At 49.4% G+C, this 23,892-nt stretch overlaps 1 protein-coding gene across 4 annotated transcripts in view; it reads left to right on the top strand.

The window, feature by feature from the left end:
• plekhh1 (pleckstrin homology domain containing, family H (with MyTH4 domain) member 1) overlaps window positions 1-23,892 on the top strand; it is a 138,988-nt gene that overhangs the window by 25,476 nt on the left and 89,620 nt on the right. Inside the window, exons 2-3 of one of the 4 annotated variants that reach the window (XM_048538191.2) lie at window positions 689-880; window positions 23,329-23,391. In XM_048538191.2, coding sequence (XP_048394148.1) covers window positions 755-880; window positions 23,329-23,391 — 189 coding nt within the window. In that variant the 5' untranslated portion in view covers window positions 689-754. Of the gene's footprint in view, window positions 1-688; window positions 881-20,429; window positions 20,625-20,680; window positions 20,702-22,241; window positions 22,566-23,328; window positions 23,392-23,892 lie in introns of those variants that run through there. The other 3 variants (XM_048538194.2, XM_048538195.2, XM_048538193.2) reach the window with 3 other exon arrangements.

The following is a 23,892-nucleotide window of genomic DNA, read 5'->3' as shown; positions in this document are numbered from 1 at the left end:
CATCTTCGGTCCGCCTCCCCCTCTCTCCCAATTTATTCCAGTTCCCTCTCCCCATCCCCCTCTCTGATGAAGGGTCTAGGCCCGAAACGTCAGCTTTTGTGCTCCTGAGATGCTGCTTGGCCTGCTGTGTTCATCCAGCCTCACATTTTATTATCTTGCATCCTTTATGGTTCTATTTCTGTAACTTATTTTTTAATGAATGCTGACTGACTGCCTGCTATCCTTTTTCTGATGAAGGGTCTAGGCCTGAAATGTCAGCTTTTGTGCTCCTAAGATGCTGCTTGGCCTGCTGTGTTCATCCAGCTCCATTCCTTAAAATCTCGGATTCTCCAGCATCTGCAGTTCCCATTATCTCTGCCTGCTTTCCTTCCCTGGTGTAAGGGGTAGAAGACCCTCGGTACAGCTCACTGGGATCGCCGGCTGCGGAGCCCATTCAGCTGCTGGCCCAGTGGAGCTCCCTGAGGTCTCTCTAACCCGCAGGACAATACCCCCCCCACCTCCCAATCTGACGGCTGCGGTTTCAAGCCCCGCTCCGGACACTTGAGCATCCACGGGATGCGCTTGTCAAGGAGCTGAGGAAGTCAAGGCCCTTCCTGTTGTTGTCATCGCGACAAGGAATCGCCGCTGTTACTTTTGTGTTCCAGGTTTGTTCTTGCTTCCTTCTGAACATGCGTTTTTCTACTTTCAGGTTGAGCGAACCTCAGGGGCGCGGGCCACCCCACCCCAACCACCACCGGCGAGAGCTAGGAAAACCATGGAGACGATGGCAGAGAATGTCGGCAGCAGCTACAACTGGCAAAAACGCTGCATGACGCTGGAGTCCCAGCTCCTCCGGTTTAGGCTGCAGGCTGGCAAGATCCGGGAGCTGTTGGCCGAAAAGGTGAACGGGTGGAGGCGTGCGGCGCTGATTGGGAGTGGGCTGGGGTTCCCAACCAGAACAGTCTGCTTCACCAAGGCTGCTGCCCCCCCACAGTGTGAGGCGTACGCTCAAAATCCTCCTACGAGCCGCAGAGCTGGTTAAGTCTGTGAATGCACCAACTTCCCTGCTGCGCTACTGGATCATAGAACGACGCAGCACAGGAGGAGGCCGTTTGGCCCACTGTGTCTGTGGCTAGCCCGATTGAGGAGCCAGCAATTTAGTCCCATTCTCTTCGCCCTCTGTACAAAGTTAGAATTACGCTCCACTTGAGCATCAATCCAGTTCTGTTTTGGACCATCCAGTGTCATGTGAATGACACAATGTCTCAGCTGTCACATGCTACAGAGATGGGGGGGCGTAAACTTCGAGCTGAGCGTCATATGTGTGTAAACCAACAAGTTGTACCTTGGCACTGGGCAGTGCTCCCTCTGAATGAGTCTGTAGTACGGGGTCGAACCCTGGAGTCTTGAACTGCCGGATAGCCTGACCCAGGAGGACCAGCAACCCATGGGGTCCATGCCAACTGCCAACATTGCGGGCAGCACATCAAACCGGCAGGTCATATTGATCCTGGCCCAGTGTGGGGTTTTCAGAAAGTACATTCTAGACACAACAGCGCATTGTGCAAAAGGGACACCTCTGTACACAAGTCTGTGTGTCCTTTATCAGTCCCTTTGCATCTGTGCCCTCTGGTTGCCAGTCTTTAGGCCAATGACACCAAATTCTCCGTGTTTATTCAAACTGCTCATACTTCAACCATTCATGGCAACTTGTCAGCAAAGCCTCCTGTCTTTTTGTTTTATTTAAAATTACTCCCTCCCCTTCTGTTTGTACTACACTGGCTTTTTTTCGCACGATTAAGTCTGATGTTCAGCAACGTTACTCCTGTGCTGAAGTTAGGGATGACCTTCCTTTGCAACCCACGCGCTTGCAAAAAAAAATCTCTTCCTGTTTAGTTGTTGGGAACGGGGCATTGTGCCTGTGTTCATGACCGCCCTGGTCTGTACCTGTCTTAGACCCGCTGTGTGCTGCGCATTGAACCTGCTGGAGTTGGCAAACTCCCGCTTTGCCGGCGTAACTCAGCAGGCCTTGGATAACAAAGTGTGGAGCTGGATGAACACAGCTTCACACTTTGTTATCTTGGATTCTCCAGCATCTGCAGTTCCCATTCTCACTAACTCAGCAGGCCTGACAGCATCTGTGGGGAGAAGAGCAGGATCAACGTTTTGAGTCCAGTGATTTGTTGTGTTTTAGCAGTGACGATTAAGTGGTATGGGGCGGGGTGGGGGGGCAGCGGCGGCGGTGGTGGAGACGGATCCCAGAGAGACAGAGAGAGAGCGAGACACATACGTGGAAAGGCCTAGGTAAACCAGGAGATGATGAATAGACCGGAAGATAAGTTTTAAATAAGTGATAACGAGAGCTCGAATTGTACAATCCCTGAAGTGTGGGGGCAGGTCATTCAGCCTACACTAACCCATTTTATTACAGGACCAGGCATGGCGTGAGTTAAAGAAACATGGAAGGATTGAGTGAGGTTCTCAAGTTATTGAACTCAATGCCAAGTGCTAGAGGCCAAAATGAGAATGACCACTCGGTCAGGTATTTTCGGAATTTCGGTGATTCCCACCGATTTAAGGCAACTGTGGTATCTGAGTCCGAATGGCATGACTCAGCCCTGGTATAACTGGTACAGAATCACAGGAGGCAGAGACTCCTTTCACCCAGGCTGGGGTTGCCCCCTGGGGTAAACCAGACTTGATGGCGTTGGCCTGTTGATTATACAGGGTCGTCAGGTATATTGGATGAAGGGTCTAGGCCCGAAACGTCAGCTTTTGTGCTCCTGAGATGCTGCTTGGCCTGCTGTGTTCATCCAGCTCCACACCTTGTTATCTTGGATTCTCCAGCATCTGCAGTTCCCGTTATCACTGGTCAGGGATACAGTTGGCTCTCTGGTCGTTGCATTAGCCATCTGGAAGCCCGGGTGGAGCTGTCGCGGAACCGTTCAGCTCAGGGACACGGGCACCTCTCTACGCCACGTGGTCACTCCCCTGCTAAAGGGAGCCCAGGCTTTTCCTCGGCCTAGCCCATAGGGATGCGAATCCAGAGACCCAGCTAATAGTCTGTGCAATTTCCGCCTGACAGAAGGGGACTTTCTGAGGTGGCAGGGGAGCTCAGATGAAGGAAATGGATGGACGGGTTGGCTTGCTGGGCTGTGTCGACGATCCTCTGCCAAAAGGCCCGGCTGACAGGTTAGATGTCACAGTGACTGACTGCGTTATACTTTAACTATTGCCTTGTTAAAAGTTGTTGGTGTCAGAGGTCAAACAGCAGCTAGTCATGCACGTACTGAGTAGCTTTCCGTTCCAAACCCCTTGGCGCCCATTTTACTTCATACCTCCGTGTAGAAAGACGTAGCGTATTCTAGAAAACATTCGACCATATTGGCCTCGCCTCTCAGCCAGGTGGTCACAGCTTCACGTCGCACTTCAGAGGAGGTTTTTTTTTAAATTTAAAGTATCCCCGTCCGGAGTTAGCCATGACCGGCACAGATATTTATAGCCTGCCCTTGCAAACGTGGTGAGTTGTGCTCTCTACCAGCACCTTCTTTAAATCCGCAACCCCCCCCTCCCCACCTCACCCCAAAACCGCACCAAAGTAAAATCGAAGAGCTGGACATCTGAAACACGGACAGAGAGGGCTGGAGAAACTCTGGCAGCATCTGTGGAGAGAGAAGTGGCAGTGATAATGGGAAATGCAGATGCTGGAGAATCCAAGATGACAAAGTGCGGAGCTGGATGAACACAGCAGGCCAAGGAGCATCTCAGGAGCACAAAAGCTGGTGTTACGGGCCTAGACCCTTCATCAGAAAAGGGAGATGGGGAGAGGGAACTGGAATAAATAGGGAGAGAGGGGGAGGCGGACTGAAAATGGAGAGAAAAGAAGATAGGTAGAGAGGAGAGTATAGGTGGGGAGGTATGGGGGGGATAGGTCAGTCCAGGGAAGACGGACAGGTCAAGGAGGCGGGATGATGTGGTAGGTAGGAAATGGAGGTGTGGCTTGAGGTGGGAGGAATGGATGGGTGAGAGGAAGAACAGGTTAGGGAGGCAGAGACAGGCTGGGCTGGTTTTGGGATGCGGTGGTGGGAGGGGAGATTTTGAAGCTTGTGAAGTCCACATTGATACCATTGGGCTGCAGGGTTCCCAAGCGGAATATGAGTTGCTGTTCCTGCAACCTTTGGGTGGCATTATTGTGGCACTGCTTGAGGCCCATGATGGACATGTCGTCTGAGGAATGGGAGGGGGAGTTAAAATGGTTCGCGACTGGGAGGTTCAGTTGTTTGTTGCGAACTGCACGGAGGTGTTCTGCAAAGCGGTCCCCAAGCAGAGAAGTGGCGTTCGCTTTTCAATTTCATGGCCCTTCCAAACCCATCTGGAAGGGTTAAGAGTAGCAGATACATGGGAAGGCTGAAAATTTCCCCTCCGAGCCACTCGCCACCCTGACTTGGAAACACATTGCGGTTCCCTCACTGTCGCTGGGTCAAAAACCCCCGGAATTCCCTCACTGAGGGCATTTGTGGGTCAACCCGCAGTGGGTGGACTGCAGCGGTTGAAGAAGGCAGCTCACCGCCACCTTCTCAAGGGGCAACTAGGGACGGGGCAATAAATGCTGGGCCCGGCCAGCAACGTCCATATCCCACGAAGCAGCTGAAAGTGTTTCTAGCCAGCTCCAGGTTTTGGGTCCGGTGACAATGAAGGGGCAGTGATACACGTTTGGCTGGAGACTGGTGTCTGCTAGCCTGGCCCTGGTACCTGTGGAGATTGGAGGTGCGGGACGTGCTGTTAAAGAGGCTTTGATGTATTGTATATGTGGTGTATGTGCAGTCGCTGTGTACCAGTGGTGGAGGGGCTCCTCGAAGCCAGGACAAAATTATTGAGTATGTCATGTGTTTGAACAGTGCATTTCTGAGGGAATATTGTCAGGTTAGGGAAAACTCCTTTTCAGTAAGGCATTAAACTGAGGTCCCCTTCAAAGCATCGCTTCCAAAGAAGTGCAGGTGATGGGGGTGGGGTTGGGGGTGGGCTCTCACTGGGGTTGAGGCTAGTATCGACCCCATCTATCCATCTGAACATTCCTCTCGTCGGTCTTTATTTCTGTTTCTGTTGCGGACGCATCAGCTGTCTGAGCTCCCCAGCGATTTGGCAGCGTCGCTGAAGGAAGAGCTGGCAGCTGTGAAACTCCTTGTGGCCCGAATGGGACTGTCGCTGGTTAAGGACATGCCCGGGGTGGGGTGGGGGGGGTCGGGGAGCGGTCTGTGTGCCTGGCGTCGAGTTTCTGTTGGACTGATCTTCAGAAGGATCCGAGCACTCAGTGCCAGCAGACTCTGAAATCCCTTTCCCTTCCAACGTTCGGCCTCCAACCACTGGGTCTTTAATTGATGCCAGACTCTCCAGCGGTTTTGTTCTATAATTAGAAACTCCGGCGAAGCTACAAAGGGAGATGTCAGGATGGAAATGAGACCGGCAATTACCCGAAATTGCCAACTTGTTACGTTCCGTGGTTTCAGAACCGGGGGGATGTGCTCCCCGCCCATGCCAATCCAGGACCGAGCTGTCTCTACTGTGGAACTTCTTTTGATCGCTGCCTTTAGTTGTCTGTTCTGAAGAATCTTATCTGCTCGTTCAATGGTGGTGCTAGGGGCGCGACAAAAGATTTATTCCACCCCCCTCCCCCCCACCCACCACCACCAATCCGTGCCAGTTCCATTACCCGGCTCGCTCACTTTCGAAACGAATTGCAGTTTGAATCTAGGGGCGCAGCAGACTTGGAGGCTTTCCGAGTGCTGTTGTCTCAGCAAATCCTAACAGCAAGGTCTGCGTGCGTTAGTGGGAGGCAACAAGATTTAACCCCCCATCCCCGCCCCCACCACCTCAACTCTCAACAGAATGTATTATCTCAGCCAGCTGAGACTACAAGGTTCAACTCCTTCTGTTACTAACATACACTGACAGAGTCATGGAGAAGTACATGGAGAAACAGACCCTTCGGCATAACTCATCCTAAATTAATCCACTCGCATTTGGCCCATTTCCCCTTATTTCCTACTCATATATCATCCATTTGTGCTTTTAGAATTAGAATTACGATCCCTACACTGTGGAAACAGGCCCTTCGGCCCAACAAGCCCACATCAAACCTCAGTGCATCCCACCCAGACCCATTCCCCCTATAACCCACCTAACCTACACATCCTGAACGCTATGGGCAATTTAGCACGGCCGATCCACCTAGCCTGCACATCTTTGGACTGTGGGAGGAAACCGGAGCATCCGGAGGAAAGCCACGCAGACACGGGGAGAATGTGCAAACTCCACACAGTCACCCGAGGTTGGGATTGAACCTGGGTCCCTGGTGCTGTGAGGCAGCAGTGCTAACCGCTGAGCCACCGTGCCACCTTATTAAATGTTGTAATTGTACCAGACTCCACCACTTCCTCTCTCAGTTCGTTCCATCTATGTACCACCCTCTGTGTGAAAATGTTGCCCCTTAGGTCCCTTTTATTTTTTTTCCGTCTCACCCTGTAGCTTTGGACTCCCCTACCCTGGGGAAAATACCTCGGTTATTCACCCTATCCATGTCCCTCATGATTTTATAAACCTCTATAAGGTCACCCCTCAGCCTCCGACTCTCCATGGAAAATAGCCCCGGCCTATTCAGCCTCTCCCTGTAGCTCAAAACTTCCAACCCTGCAACATCCTTGTAAATCTTTTCTGAACACTTTCAAGTTTAACAACATCCTTCCTATAGCAGGGAGACCAGAACTGAATGCACTTTTCCAAAAGTGGCTCAACCAATGTCCTGTACAGCTGCAACATGACCTCCCAACTCCTGTACTCAATGCACTGACCAATAAAGGCAAGCATACCAGATTCCATCTTCACTGCACTGTCTCCCTGTCACTTCACTTTCAAGGAACTATGAACCTGCACACTAAGGTCTCTTTGTTCAGCAGTATTGCCCTGGATCTTACCACTAAGTGTACATGTCCTGTCCTGATTTGCCTTTCCAAAATGTGGCACCTCACAAACAGTAAGAGCTGGAATAACCCAGCAAGTCTGCGCAGAGAGAAACAGAGTTAATGTTTCGAGCCCGGTGTTACACTTCTCCACAATCTCGTTTCACACTGACCTGTGAGCACTCCCAGGCCAGGCCAGGCCAAGCTTGAGTTACGTGCAGCAGTTTTATTGTAAACACAGCCAGACTGAGCATCCTGGAGATCTGAATCGAACATGTAGCTGATGCGTGCTGTGAGCACGAGTCAGCTGTTCTGTTCCCCTACAGTTTCCAACACTTCAGGAGGGCTTTGTTAGTTGTGATCTGCTTTAACACGATGATGTTCTGAAGTTGCACTGCCTATATAGGTGCACATCCCTTCCATCTCTTTCCTCACCTTGCAAGAGGCAGTGAATAGGTGCCTCCAGAGGCAAGGAATTCCCCTCCTGTCTTTTGCAGTGGTTTGGCTTCCCCTGACCCTGCTGCTGATGTGCTTTTACACTGTCTGTCTCTGTTAAGGACCTGGCTGCAGACCATTTTCCCACACTCGTTCTGAATTAAAATGTGACCTTGAGCACGAATCAATCTGCAAGTCACAAGGTGGACAATGAGCACTTTGTACTATTCAATAAAGCTTTTAGCCTTGCATTAAAATATCTGTGGCCTTGTCACCGCTCCCCTGTTCTCTGTAAGCTCCTGAGGCCTGACTGTCTTAAAATCTGTTTTAATTCTGTCCACTGGCCCTGCTTTTAATTGCTCCACCATTGGCAGTGCTGCGGAGAGTTGACTAGGCCCCAAACTTTGTAAACCTGTCCATTTTCCCTTTCTCTTCCTCTCCTCCATTGAGGCACTCTGTGTAATAATTACCATCTTGATCCAGTCATTGGTCTAACATTGGGCTCACTGTCCAATTTTATTTGTGGTGAAGTGAACTCTGGAAGGTCCCCTGCTTGCAAAAGCCATTGATTGCAGTTGTTAGGCCACGTTGGAAACGATATGCAGCCATCACAGCAATCAGACAGGCCCTTTGGCCTGACTCGTCCACACCACCCATTTTTCCTAAATTAAACTCTTGCCACTTGCCTCGGTTTGGCCTGTAAACTTCTTCTATCCATGTATCTGTCCAAAAGTCTTTTAAATGTTGCAATTGTACCAACCCCCACCACTTCCTCTTGTTCCATATACCCACCACGCTTCGTGTGAAAAAGGGACCCTTAGGTCCCTTCTAAACCTTCTCCCCCCCCATCACCTTAAGTTAATGTCCTCCAGTAGTTGTCATCATGCACTCTGCATCTAATGGGCAGCAAATCTCTGCCTATGTACAAACCAAGGTATGTGCAAAGAAAGGGGAATTCCCAGATCAAAGTGCATCGGTTTCTCCTACTGTCCTGACAGCTGCGTGATCCAGCAACGATGAGGCTGTAAACTACTGCAAGCACCATAGATAATGCACGTATCAATCTCTTTCTTGATTTGTTTACAACTGACCCTGGGCATTGAATCACAAAACCTTGAAGTGCAGCCCGTAGCTATTTGACCCACTGAGACAGTAGGAACTGCCGGATGCTGGAGTGTCGAGATAACACAGTGTGGAGCTGAAGGGACACAGCAGGGCCGGCAGCATCAGAGGAGCAGCCCTCCTTGCTCCCAGGGAAACAGCCGTCTTTCAATCCCACAAGGTGTGGCATGGGGGAAAAGAGATCTAGTGTAGCAGAGTCACAGAGTGAACAGTGAGCGCAATTGAGCTGTATGGATGCACAATGTTTAACCCCATGTGGGCTGGGCCACGATGGAACTGACTTGTACATTGGCTTAAGACGAGGGTGATGCCTTGAGGCAAGGTGAGGAAAGAACCTGGTGTCCTTTTTGGACTTTGTGGGCTGTAAGTGATTTTCTGTAATTGGGTAGCGTAGCGGACTGGGGGACAAATGACAGTGCAGGAAGACGGGTCCAGAGGGGCTTAATAATCCAACAAAAGCAAGATACTTGGCACGCCAGGAATCTCAAACGATAGTACAGGCAATGCTGGAGAAACTCCTCAGGTCCTTCACCACCTGTGGGGAGAGGGGGAGGGGGGGAGAGAGAGAGAGACACTGACAGAGTTAATATTCTGAGCCCAACGTGACCGCACTTCAAGAGAAAATTGTTTCCGCAAGTGTGGTGCGAGTCTCGCACAAAGTAGGCCTTTACTCTCTCAAAACAAAAACCGAAAGAACTGCGGACGCTGTAAGTCAGGAGCAAAAAATAACAGGAGTTGCTGCAAAAGCTCAGCAGGTCTGGCAGCCTCTGTGAAGGGGAAAAAAAGTCAGTGTTAATGTTTCGGGTCCGAATGACCCTTCCTCAGAGAGGTGGTCAATCCACACAAATAAGGTCTGAGGAAGGGCCTTCCAGTTCTGAGGAAGGGTCACCCAGACCCGAAATGTTAACTCTGATTTTTTTTTCACTGGTGCTGCCAGACCCTGCCAAGCTTTTCCAGTGATTTCTATTATTGTTCCTGCTCACCCAAAGTAGGCTTTGCAACGCTGGACAGTGACAGCTTTGGCCCCTTAGTTTGAGGGAACTCAAAGGGATGCAAGAGGGGAAAACGGGTCGAGTTCCTACAGTCAATGTTTCGGGAGCTCGAGGACTTTCTTAAAAAGAAAATTGTAATCTCTGGTTTATTCCCAGGGTTGCGTGTTGGCAAGGATAGCTACAGCGGGATAAAGCAAGTTAACACGGGGCTAGGGAGAGGTTGGTGGGAAAGCGTTCAGGTTCCCGGCACTTTTGGACCAGTCCTAGGGCACCAGAGGCCTTCATCAAGGTCAACGTGTTGCATTTCAGCGGGACCCTGAACGAAGCTCACTGTGGGAAAGTTAACTTGTGCAGGGGAATGAATTTCACAGGTGGACGGGCACCAGAACGAAACCCTGGAGAGCAGAACTTAAAACGACTGGGCAAGCAGCCAGCCGCAAAGCGAAGAATAGTTTCAGAAGCGGCAGGGTATCAGATGCAGCAGTTGCAAAAGAGGTTCGAGGTGGATTTGGGCCACGAGTACCTAGATGTACCTATAGTAGCATTTTTAATCAAAGGCGGGTTAGCAGCAGACATAGGCCGCTGCGTGGGACAGTGAGAAATTAGCAATAATACAAGGATAGGGAAGACCGGAAACTTAATACTCCTGGTGATGGGGTAATCAGGAAAGAGTGGGGAGGTGGGGGGTGTTGCGTGGGAAGGGAGGCTGGTGGTGTTAGTCAAAGATAATTTAATACTGCGGTGGGCGGGTTGTATCTGGGGGATGGGGGTCAAGACTGAAGCTTGCCTTGAATTGGGGAATAATAGAGGCATTATTATACTACTGGCTGTATACAGTGGGTCACTAATGGGGCAGAAGGCGAAGATTGAAATTTGCAGGCAGTTTTCTGAAATTACGCAGGAGTGCCAGTGATGTTGGGCTTCAAATATCAGTTGAATGTAGGCAGTCATACAAAATCAAGGGCTTGCTTTTACTTAGCACTTACTTTCACTACCACTGGACACTTCAAAGCATTTTCCAGGCAATGGTTGGTGATTTAGACTCGTGAATCTTTGTGAACAGAGCGTCTGTCAGAAAGCCTGAAAGTTCACTAGTCCCATTCCTGAGGATGACCCCTTTGTTCTAATATATAGGGGAGGGACACTGCTCTAGATGTGCACTTAAGGATTCCTGTTCTAACCAGTAGCACCTACCACTCGATCAGATTTTTGGAGCCCAGGAGGGTGAAACCGAAAGTTAGATCCAACAGGAGCTGCTCTGAATTTTACACATGTCTTTGGATAGGCAGGGTACCCCTTTGGTTACGGACCTGGGCCACACTGTGGCAGGACGGGTACCTTTCAGCATTGTCAAAAGTAGGCACGGTTGTGTGTGAAGCAGGCACGCTCTCATTAGCTGGCGGAGACGGTGAAGCTACCAACCGAGCAGTTAAAACAGCTGCCAAGAATTTAAAATTCCAGCCTTTTTAAATATTTTGGAAAATTGACGAGTGTTTAAAAAGCTCATTGAAGTGGGGACTGCACATTCAAATGCTGAACACAGTATGGAGCTGGAGGGGTACAGCAGGCCAGGCAGCATCAGAGGGACGGGAAAATTGACATTTCGAGCCAGGGCCCTTCTTCAGAAAAGCCCTTACTTACTATCTCTGAAATTCAAATGCTTGTTGTTCAAGGAATTAAGTACTCGAGTTAAATGTTCGCTCTTATAAGGCAGTCTTTACTTGAAAGTATGTAAATATACTGAATGTGTTTTTTTAATAAAAGTAGTTTTGTTATATAGTGAGAGACAAAACAGAAGACTGCAGATGCTGGAATCCAGGGTAGACAAACTGGAGGCTGGAAGAATGCAGTAGGCCAGGCATTTTCCGGTATTGACCTTCTTTAGGACCTGAAACGTTGACTACTCCTTCCCCCCAGACGCCGCCTGGCCTGCTGTGTTCTTCCAGCTTCCTGTTTGCAACATAGCGGAGTCTGTAGTAGGCATTTGGGAACATTCTTTCATAAACTTATTTTTAAAATCTGTTTTCTCTGCCTTGATCCTGGGGTCTGCCATGTGTGAGCTGGTGTGCTACAGACTGACAGGTGGGGGCATGGATTAGCACAGGGATTGGGAAGCAAATGGACAGTTATGAAGGGCCATGGAGGGATGGGTAGAGGGCATGAGTTGGCCTGTATGGAGCATAGGGAGTTCATGGATGTGTGAGTGAGAGCGGTGGGGTTAAGGTTGAAGGGGTGTTCTATGCATCATTTGATTTTAAGACATTTGGACACAGTGCAAGGGTCATACAGCATGGAAATAGTCCAGCCAGCCCATGCTGACCATAATGCCAAACTAAACTAATCCCGCCTGCCTACACTTGGCTCATATCCCTCCAATTCTTTCTTATTCATGTATTTATCTGAATGCCTTTTTAACATTGTAACCGCATCCACACTTTCTCAGGACGTTCCTTTCACGTATGAACCACTCTGTGTAAAAAAAACATAAAGTTTCCCCTCATGTCTATTTTAAATCTCTCTCCTCTCACCTTAACAATATGCCCTAGTCTTGAAATCCACCACCCTGGGGAAAAAGACACCCGCCATTCACCTTATCTATGCTCCTCATGATTTTATAAACCTCTATACTGTCGCCCCTCAGCCTCCTACACTCCAGTGAGAAAAGTCCCAGCCTCTCCTTATAGCTCAAACCCTCCATTCCCAGCAACATCCAGGTAAATCGCTACCGAAGGCTGTCTCGAGCTTAGTAATATCCTTTCTGTAACCAGGAAATAAATATTGATGTTTTGAAAACAGTTTGCATTACCGAAGAGGGAGTGCTGGATGTCTTAGAGAATGTAAAAGTGGGCAAGCTCCCGGGACCTGATCGAGTGTATCCCAGGACTTTGTGGGAGGTGAGATTTTTATAGAGGGTTGACAAGGGCCTTCCTCCCAGTCCACCCCTGAACCTTTCCAGAGACTCCCTCACTGCTAATGTGTGGACTGCATTCCCTCCAGACCGGAAATCTAGGCCAGCAATTCTCTCAGCTCGACACACACACACAACAAAAACTCAGGAGGAACATCAAACTGAGGCCCACTCTGCACCCATAATTGGGTGTAAAAGATATAAGTTATTAGATAACAGGCCACCCAATCATCACCACACTGTACTTGGTGGGAGCTGGGCTGTGTGCAAACTGGGTGCTACGCTTTCCGCATGACAAACCTTCACCCTCCCTGGCTGCTTTGGGACACCCAAAGGTGCTACAGAAGTGCAGATCTTCCTTTTGTCTGTCACCGAGATTCTCAAAATCCTGCGAAAGCAGAGGGTGCGGTCGGTCTCTTCGAAGCACTGACTCGGAGGTGACCGCAGTGAGTGGAAAAGGAGCCTGAAGTAGCTGCACAAAGGCTGCTACCCCAGCACCAAGTTAACCCGTTAGGTACACTCGGAGAGCTCTCGACGCTGACCCAGCTTCCTTTGGAGTCGGCTCTCGGAGTGAGTAGAAGCTCCCGTTTATATCTGTCAGCCAGGGCTCCCTAATGAGACCAGGTTAACAGCCCCAGTCGGGGAACTCGGAATGTGAGGGCCACCCTGGCTGACCTTGTTCCAGTCACTACAGAGCCCAGCCTGTGTGGATTGGAATCAGAAACTGGGGGACAAAACAGGAATCAAGTAATGAGAAGCTCTCCAAGGAGATGGACCTGGTACAGAACAGACATGAAGCGGGGCAAATGGGATGGTTTTACTCGTCCTAAGCTAGAGCTTGACTATTTAACTCAAGATAGCAAGGCGAAAGTAGGACAGAGAGTGTCTTGAGATTTGTATAGTTCATATCACAGGTGAGAACCAAACTGGACATGGAAAGTAAAGGGAGAATTTTTCTAAAAAAGGGGAAAAATAAGACTAAAGTGACTACTTTAGTAGACATTAAAAGAAACATAAAATGGGGTGCATGTTCGTAGTTCCTTTTGGAGTTGCGAGTAGACAGGGTAGTGAAGTAGGCGTTTGGTATGCTTGCCTTTATTGGTCAGTGCATTGGGTGTAACATTTGGGAGGTCACGTTACAGCTGTACAGTCCATTGGCCAGGACACTTTTGCCATACTGTGTGCAATTCTGGTCTCCCTTCTGTACAAAGATGTTATTAAACTTGAGAGGGTTCGGAAAAAGATTTACAAGAAAGTTGCCAGGGTTTGAGCTGGAGGGAGAGGCTGAATAGTTTTGCGCTATTTTTGCTGGAGTTTCGGAGGCTGAGGGGTGACCTTGTAGAGGTTTATAAAATCATGAGAAGCATGGATAGGGTGAATAGCCAAGGTCTTTTTCCCCAGGGTAGGGGAGTCCTAAACTAGGGGGCATAGGTTTATGGGGAGTGGGGGGTGGAGAGATTTAAAAGGGACCTAATGGGCAGAGGGTGGAATGAGGAAGTGTCGGAGGCTGGTACAATTATATTTAAAAAACATTTGGACGGGTGCATGGATAGGAAGTGTTTAAATGGGACTGGAGTAAATTAGCATATCTGGTCAACATGGACGAGTCAGACCGAAGGGTCTGTTTCCATGCTGCACAGCTCTTTGACTATGTGACTGTGAACCGAAAAGCCTCTTTAAGCGTATAACAAGAACGGAAGGGAGGTTGGTGATGACGATGAACAGGTAGAAAATCTTTTTGAATTGCACAGGGCTGGCCAAGGTGCAAAAGGAATGTCTTGCATCTGCCCTCAGTAGAGAAGAGGACACTGTCAAAGGTGAGAGAATGGTTAGCAACCTCTGGTAAAATAAGTATTGATAAAGAGGAGAAAGTGAAAATGCTGGTGGTCATTTTAAAGTAAAAACAAGTCACTCAGTCCAGATGGGATGGATCTTTTTTTTATGGAGGGAACAAGGGTGATGTTTATAGAGAACTGTAGCATTCTTGTAAAATGACTGGGAATCTCTTCCAGAAACCCGTTCCGGTGACAAACGTTCAAATCCCAAATAGTAGGAACTGCCGATGCTGGCGAATCAGAGATAACAAGGTGTGGAGCTGGATGAACACAGCTGGCCAAGAAGCATCACAGTAGCAGGAAGGCTGACGTTTCGGGCCTAAACCCTTCTTCTGACCCTTTTTCTGAAGAAGGGTCTAGGCCTGAAATGTCAGCCTTCCTACTCCTCTGATGCTTCTTAGCCTGCAGTGTTCATCCAGCTCCACATCTTGTAATCTCTGAACTCCAGAGGTGATGTGAGCTGAGCGTGACAGCTCTTGACATCAAGGCTGCATTCGACCGAGTGTAGCATCAAGGAGCCTTAGATTCGGGTGGGGATGGGGTGGGGTGGGGTGGCGAACTCTCTTCCAGTTAGGGTTATACCTGATACATAGGAAGCTGGTCTTGGTTGTTGGAGGTCAGCTATCTCAGCTCTGCAGGAGGTCTTCTAGGGTATTTCCATCACCAAATCACCATAGGTTTTTTCAGATGTACCAAGGCGGCACGGTGGCTCAGTGGTTAGCACTGCTGCTTCACAGCGCCAGGGACCTGGGTTCGATTCCAGCCTCGGGCGACTGTCTGTGTGGAGTTTGCACATTCTCCCCATATCTGTGTGGGTTTCCTCCGGGTGCTCTGGTTTCCTCCCACAGTCCAAAGATGTGCAGATTAGGCAGATTGGCCGTGGTAAATCGCCCGTAATGGTCAGGGGTGTGTAGGTTAAGTGGATTAGCCGTGGGAAATGTAGGATCACAGGGATTCTATGATTATGAACCTGCAACATTTCCACTATATTGCAATATCTGTGCATCCCTCAATCAACACCCACTAAAAATCTTATAATCTAATGCTCATACTGCTATTTCTGTGAATTAGCAGTGAGTAAATTGTTGAGTTTGTTTGCATTACATCAGCAGCTGCAATTCAAAAAACACTTCATCAGATGCAAAGCGCGTTGCAATCTCCTGAGATCCTGAATGGCGCTGCAGAAATGCAAGTCTTATTGTTTTACCTCAGTGCCTCTCCCTTTTCCTCTTTAAGGGCCTGTGTCTTTACCCAAGCTTTTGGCCAGCTCTCCTAATATCACCTTGCGTAGACTGTTTGTCAAGCTTCATCATTCCTGTAAAGCTCCTCAAGATGTTATATGATGTTAAAAAGTCTCTCATACCTGCGAGTTTTATTTTTGTTGTTGGCAAGTAGGGGGATTGTTTGGGGGAACGTGGACTCAATGGGAATGAATGAATTTGTATCTCGGGTGAGGGAAGGCAGGGTAGAAAGAAAGGAGGAAGAGACAGAGATGGGAGGAGACTGCAAAGCGTCATTACATCTGAAGACCAATTCAGCTGTCTCTGAGGTTTGGCATTGTGGAGTGAAATGAATTCAAGCTGTAAATTCTCAAGCCTGGGTGCTGTTAAATCAAGGAGATGGTGTGCCTTGAGGGAGCCAGGCTCAAGAGGAGGATCTGAGCAGGCAAACCCACTGACACTATTGAGAAAGGATTTGTAGTTGTTGTAAGTCTGCCCAGTTCTCCGAGCTTTGTTTTTATAATTGCCTCTTGTCCCTCCCCTCTTTAGAAGTTATTAGTTGCCTTGGCACTGCCCACTTTTACATGCCAATGACTAGTCGTCTGATTGAACCACCACAAATTGCATTTATGTAGCGCCTTTTGGTGTTTTCTAATATCTCCCCCCAGTTCGCAAGCGTGTATTTGACGCCCACTGGATTTAGGTGTTATGAGTAAAATAGAAGCATGGGAGTGGGCCATTCAGCCCATCAGGCCATTCAAAACGACCTTGGCTGATCAGACACTTGGATGCCTTTTAGTCACCCCATCACCATAATTCAGAAATACACCAAATCTTTACCTGAAATGCACTCAAGGACTGAGCTTTCTCTGTGGTAGATTTTCCAAAGGTTCACCGTCCTCTTAGATCCTCATCTTGCACCTGAGCGGCGTCCCTCTCATTTTTAAATTGTGGCCCCTGGTTATGGACTCCCCAACCAGCGTAGCACCTTTACCTGCATCTCTCCTGTAAGGGTTATGTACGTTTCTATGGCACCCCATCTTATTCTACCAGAATTCAGACCTAGTTTGTTGAACGCCATTCCAGGAACAGGTCTGGTGAACCTTTGCTGCCCTCCTTCTGTGGCAGTATTATCTTTCCTGAGGAAGGGAGACCAAAACTGCTGAAGGTGCAGTCTAACCTAGCTCTCATACAATTGAAGCAAGACTTTACTGCTGCTGTACTCCAATCCTCTGGGAAAAAACGCTAACATTTATTAGCCTTCCAAATAGCTTGCAGCACACATTTGCTAGCCTTCATGTTTTATCGACAAGGAGACCCAAATCCCTTTATACATTAATACCTCAGTTAATACTTATAATTTAAGAATTACTCTGTAGGTTTTTCAACATCCTTGCCCATGCACTGAGCCTAGCCAAATCCATCAGAAGCTTCTTTACATCTTCTGAACAACACATATTCCCACTTAGCTACAAATTTAGAAATATTACTTTTACTTCCGAATCGTTACTGCCTTTTGTCAGTCTAGGTATACTACATCCAGTGGTTCCCCTTTATTGATTTTAGTGGCATCAGGCCACAAGACAAAATGCTTTCGTGGAGAGGTAGTCTAATAGCAGCATCCAAAAGGAAGGAAGTGGGATGGGGATTGGGAGGTGGGTGTAGGAATCCACCTGTAGGGTGAGGGGTCTCATTTCATTACATCCTCAAGTGCCCCCTCCACCACTGTTGCGACAGTGTACACCAGCTGCAAAATGCACTGCTCATGGTCACCATGTTGGCTCAGTGGTTAGCACTGCTGCCTCACAGCGCCAGGGGCCTGGGTTCAATTCCAGCCTCGGGCGATCGCCTGTGTGGAGTTTGCACATTCTCCCCGTGTCTGCGTGGGTTTCCTCTGGTTCCCTCCCAAAGTCCAAAGATGTGCAGGTTAGGGTGGATGGTCGTTCTCAAAATGCCTGTAGTGCAGAGGCTTAAGTGGGTTAGCCATGGGAATGACTGGGATGGGGTGCGCCCAGGTGGGATGCTCTTTGGAGGGTCAGTGTGGACCCGATGGGCCAAGCGGCCTGCTTCCACACTGTAAGGGATTCTGTGAATCGGAGAAATTCTCAACAGCACCTTCCAAACCTGCATCCTGCACTCCCCAGCAGAATAAGGGCAGCAGTTGTGCACGGTAGGTAAGGTGAATATTCTGCACGGCTGGATCAAAATCCTGGCATTTGCTCCGCCATGCCCCTGGGGTCAACCTGCACTGGAACAGCCCATCACTTTCTCCAGAGCAGAGGGGAAAGATTGGAGATGGCTGATGGCTTGGAGAGTTTCAGGGAAGAGGTCCACCATCAAATAAAAGCCTAAGATGTTGCCGGATTGTGGAGCAGTTTTGTCCGAGTACAGAGGTGATAGACAGATTCCTACAGAGTTGTTCTGAAAGCCAAGTCATGGGTGAGCAGCTAATGCTGCAGTTAATGAATGCCTTGCCCACATTTAAAGCTGTTCCTGGTGGACAGGTCACCACTCAATCAGAATCTGAACCCTTGTCATCACTGTGGTGCAACTCAAGGCTGGGGCAGAGACAGAAAGTGCAACTTCAACCCTCGGGTTTCTAATTGTCTCAACCTACACTGGAATATCAATAATCTTCATCATACTGCTATAAGCTAGCAGGGGAAGAAAGGCCATTATACAGTCATACAACACAGACTCAGACCCTTTGGTCCAACCAGTCCCTGCTGGCTATGCTCCCAAACTAAACTAGTCCCACACTTGGACCATACCCCTCCAAACATTTCTTACTCACGTGCTTATGTAAATATCTTTTAAACATTGTAACGGCATCCACCACTCCCTCTGGAAGCTCATTCCGCAAGCGACCACCCTCTGTGTAAAAAGGAAATTACCCCAATGTCCTTTTTAAAATCTTTCACCTCTCACCTTAGAAATATGCCTGTGAGTTTTGAAATCTCCCGCTCTAGGGAAAGGATGCCTGCCATTCACCTTGTCTATACCCCTCATGATTTTATCAGAGCATAAGAACCAGGAGCAGGAGCGGGCCATTTGGCCCCTTGAGCCTGCTTCATGACTCAATAAGATCATGATGACCTTTTTCTTTGAGGACTCCGCTCCACTAACCCGCCCGCTCACTGTCCCCCTTAATCCCTTTACTGTTCAAAAATCTTCAAAACATTCAACGAGGAAGCCTCAACCGCTTCACTGGGCAGGAAATTCCACAGATTCACAACCCTTTGGGTGAAGAAGTTCCTCCTCAACTCAGCCGTAAATCTGCTCCCCTCTTATTTTGAGGCTATGCCCCCTGGTTCTAGTTTCACTCACCAGTGGAAACAACCTCCCCGCTTCTCTCTTATCTTATGCCTTTGCAATTTTATATGTTTCTGTAAGATCCCCTCAATTCATTCTTCCAAATTCCAATGAGCATAGTCCCCAGTCTACTCAATCTTGCCTCATAAGCCAACTTTCACAACTCCAGAATTAATGCCTTGTAAGGTCATGGGTTTGAAAAGTGTTATTTTGTGGGTTATGTATTTAGGTTTAGAGATACAGTAAGGATGGGAATGGAGAGACGGTCGGTGTGGGGGAGAAAGAGTGTCTGACCAACAGCAGAGAATCTTCCAATCGTTTGTTTGTGATTGGCAGAGCAGTGCTGGACGCAATGAGGGGGGACACCATGAAGCCCGGCAACCCAACGGTGTCTCGCACAAACAGCACGACCGTACTGTACGTCACTGTCCCTTCCCCGAGACTGTGCTGTAAACCAGCTCCGATCTCTCTCGGAGTACTGTGGGTGCATTTACACAGGAGGGCAGTGATAGTGGTTAAAGAAGTTGGCTACCCTTATCCTTTCCAGGATAGTTATGGATTCTGGCTCTGCGGGCGACGTGCAAAAGTCTAAAGACTTGTGGCAGTGATACCAGCTTGTGAGGAGCTGGTGCTTGGTGCTCACGGTAACACTGCTTTGGAGTTAACTGCGTATTAACACTTGTGCTGACAAGTGGCAAGTGACATTCGCGCCACACAAATGCCAGTCAACCAACACCACCAATAAGAGAGAATCCAGCCACCGTCCCTTGACGTTCAATGGTGTTACCATCATTGAATTCCCCTGCTATTGACATCCTGGGGGTTACCATTGACCAGAAACTCAACTGAACTCACCACATAAACACAGTGCAGGCCAGAAGCCGGGAATACTGCGGCCAGTAACTCATCTTCTGAATTCCCAAAGCCTTTCCACCATCTACAAGGCACAAGTCAGGAGTGTGATGGAATACTCCCCACTTACCTGGATAGGTGCAGCCCCAACAATACTCAAGAAGCTTGACACCATCCAGGACAAAGCAGCCCGCTTGATTGGCACCACATCCACGAGCATCCACTCCCTCCACCACTGACGCTCAGTAGCAGCGGTGTGTACTATCTACAAGATACAGAGATTCACCAAAGATCCTCAGACAGCACCTTCCAAACCCACGACCACGTCCATCTAGATGGACAAGGGCAGCAGGTATATGGGAACGCCACCATCTCTAAGTTCCCCTCCGAGCCACTCACCACCCTGATTTGGAGATACGTTGCCGTTCCTTCGCTGTTGCTGGGTTAAAATCCTGGAATTCCCTCCCTCATAGCATTGTAGGTCAACCCATAGCAGGGGGACTGCAGTGGTTTAAGAAGGCAGCTCACCACCACCTTCTCAAGGGGCAACTAGGGAGCAGTAACAGCCAGCGTTGACCACGTCCCACAGATGAATTTTTTAAAATTATGTGCTCGGGTAAGCATCACGTCTCACCTGGTGCTCTTTCGAGAGGAGGTAGACGCTCTCTGCTGCATTTAACAGCCACCAGAAGAGAAGTTGAAAGATTGGCAGAGGCTGGCTGTACAGGAGCTACGTATGAAGCAGGAAGGGATGCTTGTGACATCTCAGAGCCCTGTGACCAGCAGGGAGGCAGGACCTTTGGAGGAAGGAGCGAAAAGGAGGGCAGGGAGAGGGATACTTTTCCGGATTGATGTGGCCAGCTGGGGAATTGACTTGGCAGGAAGAGTGATGCTTAGCAGTCAAAGCGCACCGAGTTAACAGCTGGGATTACAGTGGAGACCTTCAGCCAGACAGATGGGAAAGCTAATTGAGCAGCCTGGGGAAGGAGGCCGTGTTATGTAGCCTAACCTAGGTCGGTGGAGAGGCAGAATTCAGCAATGTGCCATGCCTTTTACAACTTCCTCTTGAGAAGCCTGAGCTTCATAGGAGGTTGGTGGTGATGGGGGAGGGGCGGGGGAAGGTGGGGACGGGGAATGGTGGTTCATACAAACTGTAATTGTTTGGCCAACAGGTGAATTCCGAAACCTTAGACTTTCCAGCTTTCTCTCTATCTGCAACTTGTGTGTGTGTGTGTGTGTGTGTGTGTGTGTGTGTGTGTGTGGTGTGTGTGTGTGTATCTGTGTGTATGTGTGTGTGTGTGAGAGAGAATGTGTATATCTGTGTGTGTTTCTGTGTATCTGGTGTGTGCATCTGTCTGTATGTCTGTGGCTTTGTGTGTGTGCATGCATGTGTGTATGACAGTGTGTGTGTGTGCCTGTCTGAATGTGTGTGGTTTTGTGTGTGTGCATGCATGTGTGTATGACAGTGTGCGTATCTGTGTGAATGTGTTTCTGTGAGTGTGTGTGTGTATCTGTGTGTGTGCATGTGTGTATGAGAGTGTGTGTGTGTGTGTGTGTGTGTGTGTGCATGTGTGTATGAGAATGTGTGTATCTGTGTGAATGTGTTTCTGTGAGTGTGCGTGTGTATCTGTGTGTGTGCGCGCGTGTGTGTGTATGAGAGTGTGTGTGTGTATATCTGTTCGAGTGTGTTTCTGTGTGTGTGTGTGTGTGTGTGTGTGTATCTGTGTGTGTGTGTCTTTCTGTCTGTGGCTATGTGTGTGTGTACGCGTGTCTGTCTGGCTGTGTGTGTGTGTGTGTATTTGAGTGTGTGTGTGTGTCTGTATGTCTGTGGCTTTGTGTGTGTGTGTGTGTGTATCTGTCTGTCTGTCTGTATGTCTGTGGCTGTGTGTGCGTGCGTGCCTGTCTGTGGCTGGCTGGCTGGCTGTGTGTGTGTGTGTGTGTGTGTGTGTGTGTGTGTGTGTGTGTGTGTGTGTGTGTGTGTGTGTGTGTGTGTGCACGCACATCCCTTCGTAAAAAAATCCCTCAGGGCTTGCACGCTGCAATTAGACAGCAACTGGAAATAGGAAGCTTTATTCTGATAAAACAGCCTTCACCAGAGCAAAGAGCTTTGCACTAAACTGAGCCGATGCAAAGAAAGACCTTGCATTTTTTCTTTATATAGTGCTGCTCATGACCCCAGGGCACCCTGAAGCACTTTTACAGCCCATGAGTACACTGTCGCCGTTGTTGCACCACGGCCTTTTAAGTTGTTCACAGAAATGTCCCACAAACATTCTGGTGTTATCAGTTGAGGGAACGTGTGTTTCTTACGTGCCTTTGAATGGAGCAAGGCCCAATTCCAGGACCATCGTTGAAAGAAAGGGCAGCTCAGTGGTTAGCACTGCTGCCTCATGCTGCCAGGGTCCTGGGTTCAACCCCACCCTCAGGCAACTGTCTGTGTGGAGTTTGCACATTCTCCCCGTGTCTGCGTGGTTTTCCTCCGGGTGCTCCGGTTTCCTACCACAGTCCAAAGATGTGCAGGCTAGGTGGATTGGCCATGCTAAATTGCCTGTATTTTCAGGGATGTTAGAGTAGGTGGGCTATAGGGGGATGGGTCTGGGTGAGATGCTTTGAGGGCCAGCAAGGACTTGTTGGGCCGAAGGGCCTGTTTCCACACTGTGGGGATTCTATGAAAACGAGCCAGTGAACCATGCAAAGCAATGTACAGACAAGAGTTAGGCTGAACGTAAAGTAAGATAGAAATAGGCAGACGGGACTTAGGGAGAGAGGGAGTTCTGGAGTTTAGATCCCCAGGAAATCATTCAACTAGTGGCCCCCTGGCAGATCGACTCTCGAGTTCGGGAGACATGGCACTGCCAATGAGGCAAGAGTCCCTCAGGACGGCACCAGGAGTGTCAATCACCTTAAAAGCGTGCAGTCAAACCCAAGGAGTGATGCTCGAGCTCAGATCAGAGGTGGGAGCGCTGGAAACAAAAGCAAGTACGCTGTGAATGCCATTCGGCCCACTGTGCCCGTGCTATAATCAGGAATGCAAAGCGAGCATTTGGGTGGAGTTCCGCGCTGAGTTGCAACTGCAGCTCTACAACGGTGACTACAGCAGTTCCAGACCCTCCCCGCCCTGTTGCCGGGGGAGGCCCGAAAGCGCCTGGGGACCGTGCGGCAACAAGGGGTCCCAGAGAAATTGTCAGCCGTGTGCCTGTCACCGCTGCCCCGCCCCCCCCACCCTCACCCACCATTTCAGGTGGGGGCTGAGCAGGGCGCCCTGGTTGTTCCATGCTCCTGGCAGGTTCCCACTCCCCTCTGCCCACCCGAGCGCTGGTGCTCGCACCCAGGCCTGGGAGTTGTGGCTCGACGATACCCTGGGAGATGGCTTTATGCTTTGAGGGGGAGCCACACTGCCCTTGGGCCAGGCTGCCCTTCACGATGCCTGAATTAACAACCAACATGTGACAGGGCCTGGCACCTACAGGGTCCAGCTCAATTACCCCAGTTGATGTTAGTTGCTGTGTTTGCAACAGGCTGGTTGGATTAAGTTTGCTCCCCATGCAGTTGCCTGAGGTGCACAGCATTGGTACTGAGTGAAGCAGCTCGATTCAAGGCCCCTCGGTCCAAGTGAGCTTGTCCAATGCTGGAAGCGGGACATTTGAAGTCATTCTCTTCCTGTTGGGCCTACACCGCAGATATCGTCTAATCTTCGCCTTTTTGTCCTCTTTACAGATGCAGGAGTTGGAACAGAGAGTGATTAAGGCTGACCAGCGAGCGGAGAACGCAGAGAAACAGGTATCTCCTTTCCAATAGAGAGCGATAAAAGAATCGGCTGTCTGTTTAATATGAACTGCGCGGCCCTAACGGGGCAGTGGATTCTTGATGAGGGACCTGGGCTGTTTAGGATAATAGTTTAGTTGATCTCATGCTGCGCATGACGCCCGAGAGAAATTTTGAAAGCGTATCTTTTATTTATCGGGGTGCTTTAGCAACTCGGTCCTGGAAAACTCCACAGGTAAGGCGAGAAATGGCTGATGGACAGTGCTGTCAAAACTCGGGCCCAGTTTCTGGGCAGGATGGGTCGGTGTGGCACTGTGTGGACGGCCATGTTTGGTGAACGCTGGCAGGAGTGCGCGGGACGTGGGGGAGGGTTTGGTGGAGGTGTGAGGCGATTTGTTGAGGCCTAGTAATGCAACCGAGCAGAGGGAGGGGAAGGAGAAGCTTTTCAGGAGTAGCTGTTAGACTCAGGGTGGGCGGAGGTCTGAAGGAGTCATCACTTTAGACATCCCCCATGGT

The sequence above is a fragment of the Stegostoma tigrinum genome, chromosome 10, assembly GCF_030684315.1.
Source record: "Stegostoma tigrinum isolate sSteTig4 chromosome 10, sSteTig4.hap1, whole genome shotgun sequence".
In the NCBI taxonomy this organism is placed as follows: Eukaryota; Metazoa; Chordata; class Chondrichthyes; order Orectolobiformes; family Stegostomatidae; genus Stegostoma; species Stegostoma tigrinum.
Note: the sequence above shows the minus strand (reverse complement) of the source record. Positions and strands in the feature narration are given on the sequence as shown.